Source organism: Clytia hemisphaerica, unplaced genomic scaffold, assembly GCF_902728285.1.
Source record: "Clytia hemisphaerica strain Z4C2 unplaced genomic scaffold, Clytia hemisphaerica genome assembly, whole genome shotgun sequence".
NCBI lineage: Eukaryota > Metazoa > Cnidaria > Hydrozoa > Leptothecata > Clytiidae > Clytia > Clytia hemisphaerica.
In genome coordinates this window covers 233,686-258,422 of record NW_027104370.1, presented here as the reverse complement: position 1 = coordinate 258,422, position 24,737 = coordinate 233,686, and the positions used below count along the sequence as shown (strand labels likewise).

Sequence of the window (24,737 nt, the reverse complement as noted above, 5' to 3'; positions counted from 1 at the left end):
TCGACAAATTGCATTTGTTGTTGGTATTTGAAATACCAAACTAAGTGACTAAAACATTTTAAAGTAAAGGGATTTATCGGTATCGCGAGAGAATAATAGAGCACTCTTGTATCGTCACTACATTAAACTAGCCCAGCATGCGATTTTTGTTGGTTCTGGGAGAAATTGTCAGTCTGGTACATAGTGTTAGTAAGGACTTCTGGAAATTTCTTTAAGCAGGGATTTTCTCCGAACTATGTAATTAAAAGTCTTTGAAGAATCTATAATTTTTTATTAGTTGAAACTTGTACTCAGGCGGGTAACTCTTAAATATAAAATTAGAGATTCTTTAAAGACTTTCCCTTTAGGACACTCTATGCTGGCTATGATGGCTATGATGAAAAAGAAGGCAGTAGTTAAAGCTAAGTTTTACACCGGAGACGGAAGATTTTACACAGCAAATATTAAATAAGCATTATTTTTTTGAAATTTTCATGAATTATGCAGAATTATACAAAAGCCTCTTCAAATACTTCACTGAGACGGAAATCCATCCAAGATGAGAGAACTTTTTTCACTGTAGAAGATTCACTTACCAGTGACACCACCAGCGTGTCGTTCGATGAGCTCTTTCAATGGGATAGACATTTCTTCTTCGACGGTACACGGGTTGTTCACGTGGCCAGAGATGTTAAAAAGCTAAAGAAGAGAAAAATAATTTTATGTGGTTTAAAGGGATCCTCCGGTCATTTTTCAAGTTTGGCTTTGAATTTTCGTTTTATGAATATGAGAAGGAAAATCTATTTCATAAAACGTAAAAATCTCTTAAGCTTGGTCCTCACTTGTTGAAAAAATCGCGTCTAATCACTAGACGCCCGCGTCTAACATTAGACGCGCGCGACTAAGTGTTTAGAACCTCTAGTGAGTACACTCGTTAGACGCGAGCGTCTAGTGTTAGACGCGGGCGTCTAGTGTTAGACGCCTGGACTTTGACAAAATTTGTTAGACGCGGGGAACAAAAAATTTTGTTCCGCGCGTCTAACGTTCAAAGGCACCGCAATGTAAACAGAATTAAATGTCCCCAAAGTTGTAAATTCTGGTATCTTTTCATATCTTTTTCGTATTTTTTCGCTCTTTTTGAAAAATATTTTTTACTCTTTTTGTCATAACTTTTGATCTAATGAAGCAATTTTAAAGTTTGATATACCAAAATTTTAGTTAAACTTTCCTCTAAACGATTTCGAAAAAATCAAGCTAATGTATTCTTTCACTTTTTCGCAATTTCGAATCAAACAGGGGAAAGTTTTTTTCAGAGACATCTGGTATGATGTCTCTGACAGGGATTGTTGGCTTTCTCCAGTGGGCAGAAACTTTAATGTTACAAAGAGACGTTCTCTAACTGATATTGGCTGACACATTGAGTGGTTTTCTTGTTGATACGATGTTGAATTAGTGAGAGAAGATGCTCAAAACAAGATGGAGTCATTCTTTGATACCGAAGAAACATTTCACTGTCTTTTAGCAATGTTTGAAACAAGAGTATTAAACGTTCCATGGATTGGTCTTTCTTGAAAAATATCTCGTACCCAAAACCGCCTGCGACGCGCTTTTCTCCTATTTTGTCTTTTTCGTAACAAAAGTAGAAGGAGCAAATCTTCACAATTATCAAAGTAGCTTCCATCATCACTGCTATCCATCTTCTTTCCATCACTCAATAAACTGAAGAGAAGCTCAAACTCATAACTTCATTTATTCACATTTCCCATATTTTAATCCTTTAATTCAAAAAAGTTCATGGTAGTGAGGACAACAAAGACATAATTTCTAGACGCACGCGCCTAAGGACTCGACGCGCGCGTCTAATGTTAGACGCGGGCGTCTAGTGATTAGACGCGATTTTTTCAACAAGTGAGGACCAAGCTTTATAGAGCCATAAATGAAATTTTAAAACAGTCGAAGCTTCATAAAAAGATTATCTCTTCGACCTTCCCTTCCAAACAGCTGAATCGAAATGGTGCGTATGTGACGTCACTTGTTACCCTCTCTTCTTTTATAATTTGTTTAACAGAAGAGAAAGCTTCAGATTTTCAAGTTTTTTCTCTTTTTTTGTCTAGTGATAAGTTATCTTTCTTTTAATTCTTCTCCCTTCTGTAAACGGTTAAAACTTTTCCTTGTCAAAAATATTATCTTAGGAAAAGGGAAGGTAGGAAAATAATGTGTTTGCAGTTCCAGCCAACGCGAAGCGGGGAGTAAACGACTACCACTAGTACATCATTGACTGCACCAGAAAATAGAACAAATCAACAAGATCAGTCAGAAATAATTGGGAGATCTGAAAGAAATGGGCAGAAATGATTGGTGTAAATGTGATAGATGTAGTGTTATGACGGCCTATGATTTCTTGAAGGAGGATGAATTTGCTGCCACAAGATAATTAAGAAAGCCGATTCATATTACGCTATGGAGAGAAATAAATGTGCAACTTAACATTCTGATTTCACTAAATTTATTCTTGATAAATCTTATCTGTACATGGGTTTGGCCAGCTTACATGATTTATTCAGTGATTACTTGCCTCCACGTGACAAAGCTACTACCAGAAATTATTGATATGCCACGTATAAACATTTCACTTGGTGGGCTCATAGCAAAGGAAAAAATAATGTCCGTAGAAGATTACCAGCTTGTGTGCTAAGAACTATAAGGGAGAGATTTCCCGCTCCTGATGGTTTATACGTAGGATTCAAGGCAGGGGTAGCTACCACAGAGAGGAAGAAGAACTCGATGAATAAAAAAGCTGAATAATATTAGACAAATATTCATGAAATGAAAAAAACAAAATGAAATCTATTGATTATCTTTCACTGTCATTCTGGAAAACTTTGTTGAGCGTTCGATAGTTTGTTCTCTAGCAGGCCTTTCAGCAGGTGTAACGTGAAGCCGCTTTCTCTTCGTCATGAACTTCCTATTTCCATCTACGACTGTGTGATAGCATCGAACAGCAATGTCTCGAAGGAAGTTGTATGGTTTCTCCTTCTTGACCTACTTTGTCACAAACCGGTGGGAGTATTTGTGATATGCAATATTGAATCACCCTACCAACTTTCCCTGATTGAGCGTTTGCTTCTGTTCCCTTATTGATATTAAGGTTATGGTCTAAGGCAGCAAGCATCATACCACATTCCATTTTATCCTGCTCGTAAAAGATAGATTTGGGTAGGTGCATGGAGAACCTCCAAGTGTTGTATAGACGTTTAAATTGAGCTTGGGAAGACCTTTTTGGAATTCCGCGTTAAAGATAATCTTCTTCAAGGCTTTCGTGTGGATTAGATCCTGCCTTTAGCCAATCATACTGATGTGATTTGTCATGGGGTGGTTAACTTGTGTAGTGGTTTCCTGGAAATTCGTATCTGTCAACAATGTGAACAATCACGCTAAACCGCTCTATCAGCTCTTCTTCGTTTTAGTTGCAATTTCGTACCGCCCAATACAAATAATTTAATATCATTTGAGCCCAATCTGCCAGCTTCTCGTATCATTCTCTAACTATATTCAAAGGCAAAATATATGGCAACCGTTCTCGTATTTCCCGTGAATTGTATCGCAAAACACCAATGAAAATGAAATGATGAAGTTATATGAAAGCTTCAGAAACAAGGTTTTTCATTTTTTGAAGGGAGAAAAAAAAAGAACATCAAATAAAAATGAAAAAGTTATTGATAATCTCAGTCCAATTTACTGGAATTCACTGTAAAATAAGCTTTTCAACTTCTTATGTGACAACAATCTACGTCACAACCCATTACTTTCGGCATCCGGTTAAAAATTACGTTTTAAAACAAGATGGCGACTATTGATTTTTCTTTCTCTATTTGTTAAACAAAAAGTGCTCATAATCTCCTTATGTGGAGCTTTTGAGGGAAAAGAGAAACGTTTTCGTAGATGTTTTTATGTTAGCAGTGTTATGAGAGAAACTTTAAAAAAGGCCGGAGGGTCCCTTCACTGATTTCTAACCGCTTGACTGGATCGGGCTTCCTCTATGATAGGAAGTTTGTCCAGTTTTAGAGCTGACTAGTCTGCCATGTCGTGCCAACCAGCGGGGTTTCGAATGTTTTGAAATGAAACTGAACTGAATGATGGATGTACTTCTAAGACCATGCTCCAATAGAATGGATTCATTTCGTTTCAGAGCGAAACGGATACGTAGCGTGTGAACATTGTCTAATAGTCGATTATCAAGATAAGAAGATACAGGATGGAACAACTCCATAGCAAAAACTTTGTTCCCAAAAATTAATTAGTCAGTCAACCTTTTGTCTAATCTCATAACAGATCATCCATTCTGCGCATACCGCACTCTGCTCTAAAGGGATATGGCGATTGTGATGATTTGTCATGGTCGTTCAGCCAAATCAATCAAAACTGCGTTGTTTTTTTTACTTCAAAAGAAAGCAAGTCGGTTCTAATGTCTAAGTCTATACATTGTTTAAGTATATGATCGACGTTTCATTTTGGCGATTGCTTTCACCGATTGCCAATCATCGCGGTCAAAAGCTTATTTAAAAAGCGCATTTAATATTCATCCATGGCTGAGATTACCTTTTGTCCTGAGTTTCGTGAGCGACCCATTCCAACGAACCAACTTCCTCCACGACGGCAAATTTCCTATGGTAAAAGAATAATAATTCGTATAGAAATAACGTCATAATAAGTGCACCGGTTGCATTTTGCAGTAATAATTGTCCTTATTTAATATTAGTTTTATTCAACTCCCAGCCACCGACATTTTATAAGCCCTGGCCATAATGGTAGCACTATTCAATACCGGTGGTAATGTATCGAGAGCGATATTTCCGACTGACCTTTCATAGTGTCCTCTTCCCCCCCATGCCTAGAATGAAAATTTTCCATCCCCCCCCCTCATTTTTCCCCGCCCTGGCTTCAAAAAAAATTCTTTCCCCCCTATACGTCCTTTTGACCTCAAAACCCCTCAAGCATAACAAGCAACATGCTGAATGGACCTACCTGTTGATCAAAATCAGATAAAAGTAGGCGTTCTACATTTTACTATTGGTATTGAGCAAACACAATAAGTTTTAGAACAATGCAAAAACGTCTGATTTATTTTCTTTTATCATTGTGTAACTTGGTCGTCTTTTTTGAAAATTTTATGACGAAAAAAAATTTTACGAGAAAAATTACTTCAGCCACATTTTAAGGTACCTTGCACTCTATCTTTCTGACAAAAATCAGGAAAAACTAATGAAGCAATTTTGCACCAAGTCCAAAAAACCTTATTTTTAGGTAGTTTTTGGCCCAAATTTACCCGAAAATTTTTTTTCAAAATCGGGCTCCGTCACTTTTTAGGCATTACTATTTGTATCATTGTGCAAAAAATGAAAAAAAAATAATAAGCCGATCCCGAGAAAAGCTGCTAACAGGAAAATGGTAAAACAGAATTTCCCCCAAAAAAGAAAATTCGTATTTTACGACGAAAAAAAACTTTCCGAGAAAAATTACTTCAGCCACATTTTAGGGTGCTTTGCACTCCATCTTTCTGCCAAAAACCAGGAAAAACTAATGAAGCAATTTTGCACCAAGTCCAAAAAACCTTATTTTTAGGTAGTTTTTGGCCCAAATTTGCGAAAATCCGTATTTGACGACGAAAAAAAATTTTCCGAGAAAAATTACTTCAGCCACATTTTAGGGTGCCTTGCACTCCATCTTTCTGCCAAAAATCAGGAAAAACTAATGAAGCAATTTTGCACCAAGTCCAAAAAACCTTTTTTTTAGGTAGTTTTTGGCCCAAATTTGCCCCCCAAATTTTTTTTTCAAAAATCGGGCTCCGTCACTTTTTAGGCATTGCTATTTTGTATCATTGTGCAAAAAATTAAAAAAAACTAATGAGCCTATCCCGAGAAAAGCTGCTAACAGGAAAATGGTAAAAGGGAATTTCCCCAAAATAACGAAAATCCGTATTTTATGACGAAAAAAAAATTTCCGAGAAAAATTACTTGAGCCACATTTTAGGGTACCTTGCACTCTATCTTTCTGCCAAAAATCAGGAAAAACTAATGAAGCAATTTTGCACCAAGTCCAAAAAACCTTATTTTTAGGTAGTTTTTGGCCCAAATTTGCGAAAATCCGTATTTGACGACGAAAAAAAATTTTCCGAGAAAAATTACTTCAGCCACATTTTAGGGTGCCTTGCACTCCATCTTTCTGCCAAAAATCAGGAAAAACTAATGAAGCAATTTTGCACCAAGTCCAAAAAACCTTTTTTTTAGGTAGTTTTTGGCCCAAATTTGCCCCCCAAATTTTTTTATTCAAAAATCGGGCTCCGTCACTTTTTAGGCATTGCTATTTTGTATCATTGTGCAAAAAATTAAAAAAAACTAATGAGCCTATCCCGAGAAAAGCTGCTAACAGGAAAATGGTAAAAGGGAATTTCCCCAAAATAACGAAAATCCGTATTTTACGACGAAAAAAAAATTTCCGAGAAAAATTACTTGAGCCACATTTTAGGGTACCTTGCACTCTCTATCTTTCTGCCAAAAATCAGGAAAAACTAATGAAGCAATTTTGCACCAAGTCCAAAAAACCTTATTTTTAGGTAGTTTTTGGCCCAAATTTGCGAAAATCCGTATTTGACGACGAAAAAAAATTTTCCGAGAAAACTTACTTCAGCCACATTTTAGGGTACCTTGCACTCTATCTTTCTGCCAAAAATCAGGAAAAACTAATGAAGCAATTTTGCACAAAGTCCAAAAAACCTTATTTTTAGGTAGTTTTTGGCCCAAATTTGCTCCCCAAAAATTTTTTTCAAAAATCGGGCTCCGTCACTTTTCAGGCATTGCCATTTTGTATCATTGTGCAAAAAATTAAAAAAAACTAATGAGCCAATCCCGAGAAAAGCTTGTAACAGACGAACGGACAACGGTCAAATTAAAGGACCTCCCGGTAGGTCCAAAAAGCTGTAATTTGATGAATTTAACGCTTATTGTTTTCCCTAAGGTAGTTCTTTAAGGTAGTTCCCTAAGATATTCTTGATCACAACATCATCTCATAAAACCAGATGTTTTTCAATTTTGAATTGATTTTGGTGAGTTCCCCCCCATGCCTAGAATGAAAATTTTTCCTAGAATGAAAATTTTCCATTCCCCCCCCCCCTCGTTTTTCCCCACCCTGGCTTCAAAAAAAATTCTTTCCCCCCTATACGTCCTTTTGACCTCTTCAATCAAAGTTGGCGGATAAAGTTTAGCCCTTAGGATTATAGAGCAGTGCTCACAGCCATATTATATTGCGGGAAACTTGTTATGGATGATTTATTGTGCGCATGTGATACAAGCTTGAGAAAAGATAAACTTTTGTAAGCGATACTACAAGTATTTGGTTTCCCTGACCAAATGGGGAAATTAAATGCGAAAATTCCGCAAGATTTAGAACTTTAAGTGACGGAAAATTATCCGAGAGAAGCATTCAATTGTATTGATCATTCAACAAATTTTATTGATCAATATACACTAATGTTTACCAAGTAGGGTTGACGTCTGAAGTCTTGCCTTGATTTTCTCCGTCATTCCTTCATAGTAATCTAGGCCTTATCTCTTTTTGACGTCAAGGGTTGAAAGGTGTGTTATTGTAAACTTACGGGAGCGACGGCGACAGTTTCGACGTTAGCGACGGTGGTGGGACATCCAAAAACACCGACGTCAGCTGGAAATGGAGGCTTCAATCGTGGCTTTCCTTGTTTACCTTCTAAACTTTCAATAAGTGCCTAAAGTGAAGGATGACATAAGCGATAGGAGTTTAAAATACAGTGGTACAAAATACATCTCCCCTACTTGAATATGTTTGATTAGTAACTTTCTATGATTGAGTCTGTTGCTTTGTTTCCATAAACGAGGAAGCTTTATTGAATATTCTTCCAAAAAGCTCAAGCATATATAAAACAGCAAACAGCAAAAAGGCGAGATCTTATGGTAGAGTACTTACAGTTTCTTCGCCACAAATGTACGCTCCTGCACCACGGTGCATGTAAACATCGAAATCGTATCCACTTCCACATGCATCCTTACCAAGGAAACCAGCTTTGTATGCTTCGTTGATGGCAACCTAAGAAGTAAAAGCAAAGAATGAAATTACTGTGTGATTACTATTTAGATAGTCAGTCAACTACGATAATCCTCTTATCCTCAGAATAATAAATAAACTTCTTATAATGATTTAACAAAGATTCTTTTTTTAATCGGGGATTACGGAAATTTGTCTGAAGACTTGGATGAAAAGCTTATTTTCAAAGATTGATTTGATTTTGCCCACCTTCTTACATATTCTTGCTACTTTGCTGACACATAGTAATGTTTTAAAACTGAATTCAAAATTGAGTATTTTGGCCGTATAACGGCCACAAAAGAGTGCTTGAAATTTTCACTGGGTTAGAGGCCACCTGTAGAGGTTTTCAACAAAAAACAACATTTTGGATTATATAACTGTATACAATATAGAGCTTACCTGCATGTTAGACGCTTCGTTATAAAATTCACCTCGGATGTATATATAAGCGGCGCGGGCGCCCATGGCACGGCCAGCTACCAGGCAACCTTCTACCAATTTGTGTGGGTCATGTCTCATAATTTCACGATCTTTACATGTGCCTGGCTCACCTTCGTCAGCGTTGACTACAAGATATTTTGGACGACCGTCATCTGGTTTGTTCATGAAACTCCATTTTAATCCAGTAGGGAAACCTATGATATAAAAAATAAAACATACAAATAACTTTATCATAGAAATGAGTTTTAAATTTCCTTGCGAAAATGTTCAGAAATATAATATTGGTCATTTAAAGGTTGAGGTTAGTCAATAATAGCATGGAAATTTTCATTCTGCTCTAATAAACGATATCGGATTTAGATAAATGCAATGCATTCTGGTTTCTAGGGACTCTCAAAGGAATTATAATCTTTTATAATTGATCTATTATAATTCCTTTGAGAGTCCCTAGAAACCAGAATGCATTGCATTTATCTAAATCCGATATCGTCTATTGTGGGATGGAAAAATGGTATTTTGAAATAACATTTTCGCCTTACCTATTTATGATATGCACCACTGGAGAGTCTTCTGAGGACTTTTAAAATATTCCACCCAATACGTCACTTAAACAATAGAAAAAGTGACGTATTGGGTGGAACAAAAACAGAAAAGTTGCATAATTTTGAGAAGTCATTGCAGTGGTGCATATCATGAATATTAGCTTTGTCAAGAAAACTTATAGGGTTTACTGGCTTTTGCCAGCTTCAAAAGAAAAGTAAATTTAAATTTGTTGTAGCCTATTTGGTCATTTCACCCCATATCTAATATTATTTGATAATAAAATAGTTCAATATGTACCTGCTCCACCACGTCCACGTAATCCTGATGTTTTGATTTCATCAAGTATCCAATCATGACCCTTGACTATAATTTCTTTTGTTTTGTACCAGTCTCCCTAAAAAATGGAAAAGAAAGTCCTCAATTGATAAGTAGTTCATTTTCCTGTGTTAGCACTATATGGAAAGCCTTTGATGATAAGAATTCGGTATTGAAATGTGTAGTATGGTAGCACTCGCATGATGAAAAGGTGAAGAATTCCAACAAAATACATTATCATACAGAAGTTTAAAACATTTTGAAGCGACAAATGATTTGTGCTAAAGTATTGCTAAGATAGGCACTGAATTATAACTAGTTGTTTGGTCTATTTACTTTAAAAAGTAATGATCGGTCAATCGAGGTGAAAACATTTTCCCTGAAGTACATTGAGTACATAATGCTGCACACCAATTTAGTACCTTATTGGAGCTTTTTTTTGCGGGAATTAATTTTAGCGTTTTTTAGCCAAAATTTGAACCAGCAAAATACAATTTTTTGCACTTTTATTGAAAAATTTGAAAAATCCCTAGGAAAATGTAAAAAAAATGAAAGAAATTTGTCCGAAAAAGGGCAAACCCGCAAAAATTACAACCCGTGAAATGCAATTTTTCTGACTATTTTTTTGACCGCGAATATTAGTACCTACCCTTGCCATTGCACCTTTAAGTTTCCAATCATGTCTTCCATATAAATTTGTAAATATTCTGTCCTCATCCTGAAAAAGAAACGATAAGTAATAAATAGATTGGAATCTTCTTTAGCAACGTCAAAAATTGACAAAATGTTTAAAACAATATGAGATCTTGATCTTGACATTGATTATTGAATTTGAAATATCATAAGAATTCGAAAAACATATTGTTACGGATAACCTTGAAATGAGTATTTAACAAACCTTGAGTGGTCCGTATGATTTCTGAAAAAATAAAAAAAAATAAAAATCATAGAATGATCATAATAATTGCAAATTTTATGCATAAAATGCCATCATGCAAATGCCACTGACAACAACAATTTTTACATAAAGCAATATATTCGGCAATAGATCAGAGTAATAAAGCTACAAATTATTTAACATCCCTGCTTATCTTGGCAATAAAAACTTGAAAACTAATTGGATGTCTCCCTAACTCACATGACCCCCTTTACCCATTGCCTGCCTCCTCCTGAAGTGGAAAATGTTCTTTCAAAAATAATTTAATTTTGTCTCTACTTTTATTTCCGAAAGCATTAAAAAATTTACTGAATTTTGGTAGAACTCATAAAACTCGCAAAACACATGAAATAATATATATGTATGGCTGAAAACAAATTACAGTTTGAAAATTTCAAATTTAAAATGATCTTACTGTGTCTGTTGATTGCAAACATTTCGAGATGGCCAATGAAAGTCTTCCACTTTGAGCTGTAAAATAAAAGTAACATGAATTATAGAAGAATCCTTTCCTGAGCAGTCATGAAATCTGAATTTTGTTTTATTAAACCCTATCATGGAAAGGAAATGATTAGTCTCTAAGGGTTAAATGGTTAGCTCAGAGATCGGCCATCCAAATGTTATTGCCATTTTAAAGGGATAATCAGATGGTTGCCAAGATTGAGATATTTCACTACTGAACATACAGGGAAAAACAGAATGCTTTTTTTCTTACCAAACACTTTAATAGTGTTTCTTAATTAATTTTTGCTTTCACTTTCGTTTATTTGTTTATGCGGACCGTTGAGGAGCAAATTTTTAGTATTATCGCCACTTCAACGGTTCCGAAGAAAACTTTTCTGTCAGGGAGTTTAGTGTGTGAAGTCTTGCAAAGCATCTGCTAAATTATTTCTTTGAATGGGTAAGACTTTTATACTTTATTTCATTTTCCTTTATTATGTAAACATATAACCATGATGATTCCTATTTTGAGTCAAGAATGTTCAATATACATCATCGATTATCTTTGAGAAAATTCTACAAGACCCCCTGAAATATAACTCACCTTCGACAAGTCCGACGAACTTCTCAGGAATTTCAAGAAAAACAGTGGGACCTCTCGCGGACCTTTCACGTTGGAAAGAGCTCAGAATTTGAAATTTTAAAGTGGAATATCTTGAAACAGACTCGTCGGCAAAACTGCTTGGGGAACCACGTTTTCTCATGTATGAGAGCAGGTACCCTTAAAGTCTCAGACCATCTGATTATCCCTTTAAAGAAGATTTTTCTCCTTCAAAAACTTCAAACAATAAAAAATCAAAACTCGTATCTTGTTTGTCTCAAGCATAAGAATCGTAAATTCCCTGCTAGCACTTCTGGTTTTTATTCAAAATTACCTAAATGTAAACAAACTGTTAACCCTTCCATGAACGAAAATTTCATAAATTGCCAAAATAAAAAAAAATTCCGACCGACCCACCTCCAAAATCTAGGGCAGGGTGACGGCAAACCAACAATTTTTTAAGCCCAGCCTCAGTCTAATCTTCAAAGGAGGAAACAAAAATAGGTCCAAAGCAGAAAATTATGGACCGATTAGCTTGACGTCTGCCACCTGCAAAGTTCTAGAACACATTGTTCATAGCCACATCAACAACCACCTGGAGGAGAACAGCTGTCTTACAGATACTCAACATGGCGTTCGCAAGAAGAGATCGTGCGAGACCCAATTGCTTCAAACCATTGATACACTTGCTAGAGCTATCAACAACAAAGAACAGGTTGACAGTATTTTACTTGATTTCAGTAAAGCCTTCCATAAGGTATGCCATCGTAAACTAATTATTAAACTTAAAAACATTATGGAGTACATGGCACATCCTAACTTGGGTTACAGACTTTCTATCTCATCGCACCCAATGTGTTGTTGTTAGTGGGAAATCCTCCAAAAACTCAAGCATAATTTCAGGTATCCCCCAAGGAACTGTCCTCGGGCCACTGCTATTCTTAATCTATATAAATGACATGCCACTTGAAATAAAATCGAAAATTGCGCTGTTTGCCAATAATGCATATCTTTATCGCACAATACACACACAGGAAGACTGCGAAAAGCTTCAAAAAGACCTAGACGAATGGTAAAATGTGACTCCCCAAGCGATTTGAAGTACACAAAAGTCCGATCGGCTAAAGCGGGTAAAAGACCGGTCTCATAGCGGGCGAAGTGAAATTTCAAGCAGCCTAACATTTTAGAAGATCGGCCATGAAGCGGTCAATGGAATTTTTCCAAGAACGGCCTCAAGGCCTCTATTAGAGGCTTTTTCTTGATCGAGAGACCGGCTAAGCGGCCAGCGTCCTATTTAGCGGCCAGCGTCCTATTTAGCGGCCAGCGTCCTATTTAGCGGCTTTCTTTAGGGATCTTCTCAAAGATATAATCGATTTTCGTTTATGAAGTTTGATTAATGACTCGACTATTTATTCTCCTATATTCAATTGTGGAGAATTGGGTACCATTACTCTGATACAAGAGTGTGGGTGATATGCCGGACAATGTGATGTGTGGTGGCACTCATATCCCGTTCTACGCTTGCGACGAGCACTGTGCTCTCCCGCGTAGTCCGAGTGTCATCACTATGCATCATGGTATCTGTGTGTCGCGTGCACAGAACCAGCAGTGTCTGGATAGCGCTAAGAATTCCTACTTGAAAAAGGAGGAATTCCTACGTCGTAAGGCGTAGGACCCATTCCCCAATGGGGAGGGCTCATATCATTCAATTGTTTTTAATCTCCCATATTCGATTATTTAATCCTTGTTGTATTCGATTAATTAATCCTTTTTCGCTTATATCTTAGGGATTTTCTCAAAAATATAACCGAATTTCGGTAAAATGGTTTCGGTTAAATTCGGCTGTTTAACCGAATCGCTTCGGTAAAAAGTTTAACTAATTCGGTAGAAGTAATTATTGAATTTGGCTTAACCTTTACCACACCTTCTCTTTGGGAACTTCACCCCGTGCACGCCTTGTCTTTTTGGGAAAAATGACAGTTTTACGCTTTCCGTCATAACTTTTGATCTACTAAACCGATTCAAAAAAATAAGCCCATTCTGGAAAGCCCAACTATCCTGCTTTCTAAAAATGTTAAAATAAAGGATTTTTCTCTATCAATGGTGACACAGTAGTCTTCTGCCTTAGAGTTGAAAAAAATTCAAAACACAATTTGTCATATTTTTCAAAATTTTAAGTTCTGGTTAAAAAAAAATTGGGGAGAACATTTGCGATACCATAATTTTCTGGCTCATTGTTTCCACCATTATAACTACAACTGCTAGCCAAAAAATCACAATCATACCTTTACTAGAAAAGGCAGAATTCATTTTGTGAAAACCTTGGTTTTCGAGAAAATTTCCACGTAAATCAGAGGCACGTAAGGCAGAGGCCCCTTGAGGTAATTTTTATGGGAAATATCACTAAAAACAGCTAAAAATGACTTTCCTATCATCAACCAGCATGAAAGCAATAGAAATAACATAGTATATACACTTTGAAACTCTTTGCAGCCTTATCAGAAGCCTTAACTTTGGTTTCGGTGACGGTCGATGACGGCCGACAAGCCTCCAGTCCTCACCCTTAATGTACCGTCATACTAAAGAATAAGGAGGCAGAAACTTACCTCAAACACTGACTAAACTACAAACAAGCAATACATAACATTTCCAACCAATAAAACAAACCATTTTCAACTAAATAAACACAAAAAGTTAGTTACAGCAGTCAATGAGCTCATAATTTCCAAAAGAATATTTTGCCTGATTTTCCAGTTTGTTTTGACAGTTAAAATCGAAAGTAGGTGGTTTCAAAATATTGAAAATAGTTTGTATACATTTTCTCTCCGTCATATAAGACATTTCCCGGGATTTAAAGGCGTCTTTAAGGCGGTAGGGCGGCTTTTCTTAACACCCCATGAAAAACGTATATTTACGGCCTCGGCTATATATTAGAACGTAAATTTACGGCCTCGGCGTGGTAAAGGTTAAGCTTGTGGAATTCGGTTAAAGTTTTACCGAATTTCGGCTATAAAGAATTTTACACTGTCTAGAATAATAATAGAGAATTCCACTGACTGAGACGGGGATATTAACAAAAAGATCGTTTGTGGTGAGACAGGGTTATCTTGAAAATTGTTCTTTTAACTACTTACATATTCTGAATTTGTTTATCTAGTATTTTTGAATAGCGAAATACTTTGCTCTCTTACATTTCTTTTCAAATCATAACAACGAACGAAGCAGAGTGCAGACTTTTACTAAATGTTTGTTTGCATTGAGCTCCCTCTGCGTGCTTTCCTTCCTGTTATCACGTGAACTTTTACCAAAAATAGTGATGAAATACACTTCTGCTGAGTGTGTCTCTTTCTTTTCACGTGATTTTCACTTTTTCTCTCTCGCATTCTAAAAGTTGCATCAAGCATTCGAAACATCACAGATCAGGAGCTTGTGAAAAATCAGGAGCTTATAAGAAAGCAAAGCCTGCAAGATGCCCTTTTGGAAGCTTTCCCCCTTCTCTACTGGGGAAGCAATCATTTCATTTTATTTTACAACATTTGATGGCTTCTTAGGTCCTTCTTTATTTCGAGCGCCCTCCCTTTTATCTTTTTTTTTGTTTTGCCCTTTTTGATTTCTGAAAAAATCTTTCTTTGTTCCAAATGTACTTGAAAATGTAAGTAAATTAAAAAACAAAGCTAAGGGCCGCTCATGGCCGCTCATAGCCGCTAATGGCCTCTAAGGGCCGCTAAGGGCCGCTAGTGGCCGCTATGTCCGATAAGGGCCGCTTAAAACTTACTATGTGGCCGCTTCACTGTGGCCGCTTTTAATAAGCGGCCTCGCATCAGCCTTCTTAACAATATCCAAGCGTCCCAAAAGGTAAAAAGACCGGTCAAGTAGAGGCCAAAGAAGAACGGTCTTTTTACCGATCGGACTTTTATGTACTTCAAATCGCTTGGGGAGTCACAAATGGGAAAACAAATGGTCCATGGAGTTTCACCCAGACTAATGTTTTAACCTCAGAGTCACCAACAAACGAAAAATTCATGATAAAACCTATGAAATCTATCAACAGCTCAAAACTGTTAATAAAGCTAAATATATTGGTGTTGTAATATCGAATAATCTCTCTTGGAAGAATCACATCGATCTTGCCACTTCCAAAACAAATAACACCCAAATATTCTTTCAGAGGAACCTATCAATGGCAGACAAAAAAACACGTCTGAAGTGTTATAAAACTTTTATCAGACCAACGGTGGAATATGCCAACACTGTATGGGATCCCACTGATAACCAACCCCTTACCCAGAAAATCGAAATGATTCAGAGAAAATCTGTCCTCTGGATCTGTAGGAAATGGAGTTCAGAAGTCAGCCCAAATGATCTAAGGAAATCACTTAAACTCGAAACACTGGAAACAAGGAGATCCAAATCGAAATTGAAAATGTTATTTGATATTTTGTCAGGAAACAAATTTGTTGACAGCAGCATCCACCCAGCTAGACAGCGTTGTACAAATGTGAAATATCAGCCCATTCAGGACAGGATTAAATGCTATTCAAACTCATTCTTTCTATCTACCATCAAAATATGGAACAATTTACCAATTAGAACTGCTAATTTGAAAACTGAAAAAGAATTCCAAAATTCTATTGATAGCTTAATATTCTAGTGTACACTTAAATCTGTGACCGCTTTTTCACTGAGTCTGTGCTCAGGGTTTTCAGTAAATTTTAGGAAGGTAGGAGACTGAAGGTCAGAGGTTGGCAATTATTTTAGAAATGCAGCTATGTGAGACTGACCTGAGGGCCCACCATGGTTGGGCCCGAAGGGCAAGAAAATTTTGAAAAATAAGGCAGTTTTAAGTACTGAAAAAGCGTTTTTTTAGCAATAAAACTATAGAAAAATCTCAGCAAAAAATAATACTTTTTAGGTAAAAGTGTAATATTAAAAAATTGAAAGATGCACATAAACTTCAAAAGTCTTCTTCTTCAAATCAGCATGCAAAAAAATCATCAGATTATGAGGAGAGAAATGAAAAAGTTTCCTCCTGCTTAGAATTAAATGGCACTCTTTTTTCATAAGCACATTATACATATATTCAGGGTTGTTTTAAAAACATATCTTGTTTGAGTTTTTATTAAAAGTACATCATTGAAAAAACCCCTTATATCAAGTTAAGTGCTTATAAAATGAGTATGCTAGCAGACGTTAGGCAAGAGAGTGAATGAGAAAATATTACACTACTGTAAAAGATAGCAATATACTTCAAGTGATGTTTATTAAGCTTCTGCACTTCAAAGTTTGTTATAATCATGATTCTTTTGAATATAAATAAGAAGCCTGTGATTTTACTTAAAGAAACACTCAGGAGAATGATATAAATGAAGTCTTTCACTATCGCCGGTCGCCGGCCACAAATAAACCCCCTGTATATGCGTATAAACCCCTGAGTCTATGCTCATACTTATGTTGTTTTTTTTGCTACATTATCCTCTACGAATTATTTTCTTTAAAGGGCGTTGAATCAACATTGACATATTTAATGATGTCATAATCAATCATCCTTGCTGAAAGTTTCAAAAAAAATTTGTTGTTGCAGCAAAAAGATACGCCATCTTGAATTTTGCTCCAGATCTGCCAAAATAGCAAATTTTTCGGCCATTTTTGACGGTTACCTAAAGATGGAAATCCTGAAATTGTTATTTTTGTGGCCAAAACCCACCAGTAAACCACTCCAGGTCAAAAGTTTGCTTCAAAAAAGTCTCAAGGACTATCAGCAGCCAGCTAAAAGTGCTTCCAAACCCAGATTACGCAAAGTCTGAAGCCTTTTACAGGAGGTGCTTAAGATTTTCGGGGAAAATTTTGGAGACTCAATTTGATTTTTTCTGATTCCCTACAAAAATTTCTTGAAATTAACCGTAAAATCAGCTTTCTAATGTACTTGAATAAAAATTCATTGGCTTTCAAAATCTGCTCCCCACCAGAGTTCATGATTTTAAGGGGTCAATTTTCGCTTAGTAGCCTATCTTTGAGACGCTATATCTGTAAAACTACTTGAGATATCAAAGTGAAATTTTCAGAGTCTTATTTTTTTGTGTGATAGATAATTTGGTCAAAATTTCATCAAAATCTAAGAGGGTGAGGTATCACACTTTCTTTATTCTGAAGATTTAAAAAAAAAATGACTCTTAATTGGTCTGTCATTTGATGGCTACATGTTTTTTTTATAAGCATTGCACTTATAAGCATATCTAGGCTCAGATATGGGGAAAATTAAGCATATGGCAAGCATTACAGTACTTGAGCCTTCGAAAAAAATCAGACGTTAGACATTACAATCTACTATAAATGGTAGAATGCCCTCGTATACGAGGCCCCCAGCGGAACCAAAATGGCAAGGCTGCTACATTTGAGGTATTTTTCGACCGGATCTGGTCATGCAATTGATAAAAACTTAACTCAGTAGTGATTTCTTCCTGTACTGACTATAAGCACATTAGCTTAAAGCGCTACGTAAGTTTTTAACTTTAATCACATGCCATCACGCAAAATATTTGATTCTTCTAACATGTCACTGTCGTTTAGAAAAGGTGAAACTTCGGTATCTTCAGGTATCGCGATAGTATATGCGCCGCAGGCAAGCAGTTCCTAACTCTAAAAATAAAGAAGGGTGTCCACAGTTAGTTGAGACAGTAGACCATGAATAGAATGATGAGCTTACGGATGATAATTGCGAAGCGAATTTATGAGCGAAGCAGTTTTGCTATATTGTGCACGTACCTTTAAACTTCTATCCCAAGCGAAAATTTGCTATGAAATTTGCTATATAAATCACATCTTCAAACCAATGATTTTATCAAAATGACCTTGAATGGTTTGGCTTGAAGCTGTGAAAATTTTCTCGGTTTGGTAGCTAGGACTGCGAAAAATGCCGTTTTAAAATGGTGTACCCTAGCAGTGAACGACAACAAAATTACCGGAAGCCGAAACACGGACTTTAAATCTGAAGTTGATCAAATTGTCGCGCGGGGGAAGAAGTTTAATCGGATCGCCCAAAGTTACCTTCATGTTTTTATTTTGTTTTCTTATCTCTGATCCTGTCTTTCTCTTTTCTGACTGTCTCAGTTTCTGAGACTTAGTTTCTCAATTCTGACTAAGTTTTCATACCTGTATCATATTATATTTTGACCAACCACATCACCGCACCGTTGCGGGGTTCGAACCACCATCAAAGAAAGACCTTCGGCTTCGGCGACAAACGCCTTATCCGTTGAGCCATCGTCGCACAGCAAGTCTCGCAATTCATAACATATTATTTTATACCGAACTGGCAAAACACGGGGGTAATGTTATTATAATATGGGTAAAAGTACCCCTTTTTTAAACCTGACTGAAATTCGCCGTTACTAGCAACCCTGACCCTACCTAACTGTTAGTTAATCAATTCCAAGCAACAAAACCCCCGGAAACACAGATTCCGGGGTGACTATCAGCGATCCGTGGATAAGAAAATAAAATAAAAAAATGAACCAATGAAGGTAACTTTGGGCGATCCGATATAACTCACTCCCGCGGGGAGGCACGCATCTAAGCAATCTAAGCAGTGGTTCTTCGTTTTTAAATGTTTATTTTGCTGTTAAATGGAAACAAATTAGTTTAACGGTGACAGAAAGGATCTTCATCATCCCTTGACTTTTAGCAGCAAGTATCAAGTATCAAATAAGGTAAATCAATGAGAGGTTTTTACAAGTCGCGCGGGAGGAGTGCTCTTTTAGTGAACGAAACTTACCTTGCAAAACCAAGTGGATAATTATTCTATGATAAAGAAGTACGGAGGTAATCAAATTTGTCGAATTTGTCAAGAAATAAATCAAAACTGCCCAAGAACCAACAAGCCATCTTTGTACATTTTTGTTTTTGTTTTATTTTTATGTTTTGATTTGATGATTTCGCTCGACAGACGATTCGTGATTCGAATAAAAATGTTCGATCGTTCGACAAATATCGTTATTTTATTAAGGCACCACTAGAATAACTAGAAGGAAAAAAAGGGCGATGCGCGAGGGCGGGCGGCGGGGGGTGTTGTGCCGCCGTGGATTATGTGGTGTGTTTGGGGCATTAAGGCTCTTACGACCCTGTCTCTATAAGCAGCTTTATCAGAGGGTCTTATTTTGCTAGCAACTTGCGAATTGAGGTTGAGTCTGGATCGCTTCGCAACCCTTATACAATAATATTCAATCATTATCAAAAACAGGTCAAAAATAGCTCAAACAAATTCCAGGGTGACACCATAATGCTTAGCTAAGGGGTAAGGAGGCGCAACCATGGTTTGCGCAGAGAGGAAATTTTTTGCATTTCTGTCACCTCGCGTTTGGCTAAAAATGCTATCTTTAACACCATTGAAAAAGAATGTAGTCTAAATTCGTTATGAGGCAATGTACGATTGCTTGATTGTTTGCAAAATGAGGTAAAAGGATGAACATTTGTTGCGAGCGAAGCGAGCAAACAAAGATTTTAAAAAGAATAGTTTTAATCAGAGCTTGCGTCTTGATTTCCTAACGTGGAGGGGCCGAAAACATAGTGACTAAGGGAGACGCAACCATGGTTTGCGCCGACAGGGGAAAATTTTTATTTTTACACCCTGATGTGCTTAAATACGACTCCATTTCAGACTGATTTTGCCGAGAAATGAGGTTCTCAAAAGTCTGCATCATGGGTATTAAATATTTCTTTGAATTAAAAATTTGTGGTGAGGCCTGACTAAACTATCTGAACTATACTTGCACTCGACTTTTGGCGAGTGCTGCACTCAAAATCTCGAACAAACGTGCCACGTTCTGCAAACTGGATAACACGTAAGGTAAGGTAACACGCACAAAATAGCCCAGATTCACGCATTCACGCAATAGAAAATGGATTTTCACGTTCACGCAAGTTTTTTTAATTCACGCATTCACGCAATTTTTTTTCAATTTTCATTCATTCACGCAACCAAAAAAGCCCATTCACGCATTCACGCAAACCCCTGGGGGCCCCCTCCACTGATACAAGTTACCCGACTACACAATATTGAGTAAAAAATTGTGAGTGTACAATTAGGTTTGATTAATTTAAACGTCCGGAGCGCATATTTTTAAAAAATCAATGGAAGTGAAACCTCACGCTTTTTAATTTTTTCGATATTTCGACCAGTGATGCTTCCGAATATAATGTAAAAAATTCAATTTCATTTAATTGCTTAACCATCATATTATATCAATATTTTGAATATTTTTTCGGCAAGTACAAAACGCCTACTACAGTACCTACTACTTATTACTTACTACCTACTACTTACTACCTACTGTAAAATAGCTCAAACGGCTCGAAATTACCTTAAAAATATTCAGCATGTTAAAATTAGCAAAGTCTGAAACTTTGGTGGTAAAACAGTTAAAACTTCTTCTTTTATCATATAAAATATTTTCTCTCTTTTATTTTGTTTATGACTTTTTCCTGCGCTTTTTCTATAAAGTTTACAGACGCACTTCTTTGTAGAAGAGAAAAATATTTCCTTCGCACACTTATTTATTCATGTCAGTTTTATTTATAAGAATCAATCAATCTAAAAAGTTAAAATACTTTAAGTAAGTAGAGCCCTAAGTTTCACTGGGTACTTGCTGAAAATCCTTTGTCATGTCTTTGACATTTATTGACAAAATGACCCGCCTTTTGAACCAAACTATTGACACGGTCGTTAAATATGACCTTTGTAGACTTCATTTTATGTAGCAAAGATTCTTTTTGTGCTCAATAAGATGCTTTCAGTATCGCAAGGTAGAAATTTTCAGTAGGAAAATACTACAAAGAGCTGTTTTAGAGGTGTCAATTTGACCATGTCAAAGTTGACGAAATGAAATTTTTGGTGAAAATATTGACACAGTTATTGAATATTAAAAGCTTCACAAACCAATTCCAAGAAATATTTTGGCACCATTTGATATGATGCAGATCATACAATAGGATAGAGATACAGGGATTTTTTCAAGCACTTTGAGCTACTACCGTTTTTGATATTTAGATTGAGTTTCAGATGTGTGACAACACGTGAACGAAGCGAGCCCGATTTTGAGTTGGGGGTCTTGGGGCGCTCTAAGACCCCCTAACCCCTTAATAAATGTTTTCCTACTGAATAATTCTATCTATTCATACTAAAGGCATCTCTTTCAGCATGATTGAAATATCCAGCTTAATAAAGTTTACAGACGTCATACTTACTGACCCTGTCAATATTTTTATCAAATAGTCCCTAGTGTACAGAGATGCCTTTAGATGGCATTAAAAGATGCAATTTGAAAGGAATCAGAATGGTATCTGATAACAATATGAGAAAGGCACGGGAAAGGCATCCGTAAGCCACTTTTGTCAAGAAAATGACTGGTCATTTTCTTCTAGTATTTTGAGGACTTAAACGTTCTCTTCGGTGGAGAAAGCAGACAAACTCAATAACCCAGTTGAGTTTCATAACTCAATCTTGGATTGAGTATTTTTGCCGGTATACGGTAGTAAAAAAGTGAAAAATCCCTGTAGATTGACCCCCTATTTATATTACAGAGCTTTTTTTAGACATGTTACGTCGTGTATTCTTATCGTCTTATAATAAGAGTCATAAGAGAGAGTACCGTAGAGTCGTTTAATATCGACATACGTCTTGCAATCTCGACATAGCTGTAGGCTGGTCTTCGAAATAAAAAATCAAACATAAACAAATACATACCAAAGTTATCAATCAATCACTAAATTGTTCTCTCTCTCTATCCACGTCACAGATTGTTAATATAATATGAGAAATGTGAACTGTTATTACTTATATTTGAAAAGAACACTTTAACGATGTAGTAATCACTAAAAAACTAATTAGCATGCTTTCAACGAAGATGCCCAAATCACAACAACATTTTGCACGCGAGGAATTTTTTAGTAGACCTTTTTACCGTGAACCGAAAATAATTAAAAGAACCTGGTTTCCTTATGAATTTGAAAAGGGACAGGGTGTGCTAGGTGCGGCACCTAGAAGTTTAACGCGGCCTCCTAGCGCCTAGAGCTTGCAATAAATAATAAGGAAATGGAAACCAGGTCGACTAAGCGCGCGAATTATTTTTATCACGTGACTTGAAGCGTAATAAAGTTGTAAAATTTTAATGATGGACACGAGAAAGCTACGAGGAAGTTTGCATGCGTTTCGTGTGTTGTGTAAAACTGCTTATAATTTGGCTGTTTTTTTAATTGAAAGGATTGCAATGTTTACTGAACTTCTAGTTTGATGGATGAACTTGTTCGATAAGAATGATACCAAGAATTTCATTCAAGGTTTGTTTTGATTATTTTACAGATCCGGTGTCGAGATTGCAAGACGTATGTCGAGATTAGACGATCCTACGGTAGGTTTAGGAAAACGAAAAAATCAAGATAATGGCCTTTTGTTTTATACTTCAGTATACTTATATGAGGCAAAGAGAATATTTACTCACTACGTTAATATGCTAAATATTCTTTTAGATAACACTTTTTTCAAGAAAATATAAAGCAAAGACTTGTGTGTTAGCATTCAGATATTACAAAACCAATTTTTTTAGAATAGAGATTTCGAACAAGTGAAGGAGAGTTCTGGTCTGTAAAGTAAACAAACTGAGTAGGTAGTAAGTAGTACCGTGAGATTGGGTAACTTGCATCAGTGGAGGCTAACATGCATAGCCCTCAAATGAATGACCTGGCTAGTCATTAAAATACAACTACTCAGCTCCGCTCGCAGCTCTACTCTACCATTTTTGTTTTGATTTAACTTTGTATTTTAATGACCAGCCAGGTCTTTCATTTGAGGGCTATGCATGTTAGCCTCCACTGATGCAAGTTACCCAATCTCACGGTAAGTAGTAGGTAGTAAGTATTAAGTAGTAGGTAGTAGGCGTTTTGTACTTGCCGGATATTTTTTGTAATGTTTAAAAAACATTTTTTACACCACGTGTTAAAAATCACTTGCTACGGAAGCACCAGAAGAGCTCCGGAACTTTACGGAGAGAAAAATAGTGTTTTTAGCTGCTCCAGAAAACTCTGGAAGTTTCCGGAGCGCCGGGAGGGTCCTTTAATTTTTTAATATATTAGTTCCATTCAATATTGTTGTTCGATTGGTTCGCAAAGTTCGAATCGAATGATCGGGTCTGGTTGACACTTTCATAGGCAGACATGTTATAGTTCTTAAAAATTTTCAAGAAAGTTAAGTGTGCCATTAGAAGGATAGACCTTTTTTCAAAGAGGACGTCCTGTTGAATAATTATGTAGTCCAGCCATAAAAACAATGATAGTATGTATTCATTTGTATTGTAATAATTATGCATGGTTTTATCATTGTTTTTCTGCTGGACTACAAATTATTCAACAGGGTGGCCTCTTTGAAAAAAGGTCTATTTCCCAAATGGTCAGTGGTGAAAAGATGAAGTAAGAACTTCCATTTAGTAAAAAAACATACCTTCTAGTCTGACTTGTCTCAGTGTTCGGAGTGCCATATTTATTTTGGTTCCAAATTCGTTTAGTTATACTTTGAATGTGTAACGTTACTTCTAAGATAAAATTTTAGTATGCATTAAGTTTTGTAAGTTTATACTAGTTCTTTTGCCAATATTTTCTCCAAAAACAGCCACTTTTTTCAAAAAAATGGTGTGTTTTGCAAGGAAAACGTAAGATACAAACCTCCGAAATGTGATCCTTATCTCTGATCCCGTCTTTCTCTTTTCTGACTGTCTGAGTTTCTGAGTTTCTCATTTCTGACTGAGTTTTCGTGCCTGTCAATCATTTGACGATCAATTTCGACCAGTCTAATTTTCGCACCGAGTGGGATTCGAACCACCACCAAAGAAAGACCTTCAGATCCGGAAGCCAGCGCTCTATCCCTTGAGCCATCGCCGCACAGCAAAACCTTGCAATTCATAACATTTTATACCAAACTGGCAAAATACGGGGGTAATGTTATTATAATATGGGTAAAAGTACCCCTTTTTTAAACCTGATTAAAATTCAAGCCGTTACTAGCAACCCTGCGGGGCCCAAGGCGCCGAGTATGCACCCGGCACAGTGAAAAGCCGTTACTAGCAAACCTGACCTAAACAATCCCAAATAGCAAAACCCCCGGAAAATTTAAAATGTCGGAATGAGCAATAGCCGATCACATTTTGGAGGTTTGTCTTTTATGTTTTCCGTTTTGCAACTTAAGACCTCTGCGCGGTTAGTTTTTTTTAATTTGCACGGAAAACTTTTTTCACAAAGTTAAAAATGCTTGATCAATATAACCGCTAATTGTTCTACTTTCGAAAACGTCCATTCTTGGTAATGCTAGGTTAGATTTCTCAA

General features: G+C 36.4%; 1 protein-coding gene across 1 annotated transcript in view; it reads right to left on the bottom strand.

Annotated features, from left to right (window-relative positions):
* Positions 1-24,136, bottom strand: part of LOC136818436 (NADH dehydrogenase [ubiquinone] flavoprotein 1, mitochondrial-like) — a 34,424-nt gene extending 10,288 nt beyond the window's left edge. Inside the window, exons 1-10 of the mRNA XM_067074776.1 lie at positions 23,860-24,136; positions 10,746-10,801; positions 10,292-10,312; positions 10,043-10,111; positions 9,376-9,472; positions 8,494-8,729; positions 7,975-8,094; positions 7,631-7,756; positions 4,579-4,644; positions 576-678 (exon numbers count right to left, since the gene is read on the bottom strand). Of these exons, the coding sequence (XP_066930877.1) occupies positions 576-678; positions 4,579-4,644; positions 7,631-7,756; positions 7,975-8,094; positions 8,494-8,729; positions 9,376-9,472; positions 10,043-10,111; positions 10,292-10,312; positions 10,746-10,801; positions 23,860-23,896 (931 nt within the window). The 5' untranslated portion in view covers positions 23,897-24,136. The remainder of the gene's footprint in view (positions 1-575; positions 679-4,578; positions 4,645-7,630; positions 7,757-7,974; positions 8,095-8,493; positions 8,730-9,375; positions 9,473-10,042; positions 10,112-10,291; positions 10,313-10,745; positions 10,802-23,859) is intronic.
* Between the last annotated feature and the right edge of the window lie 601 nt (positions 24,137-24,737).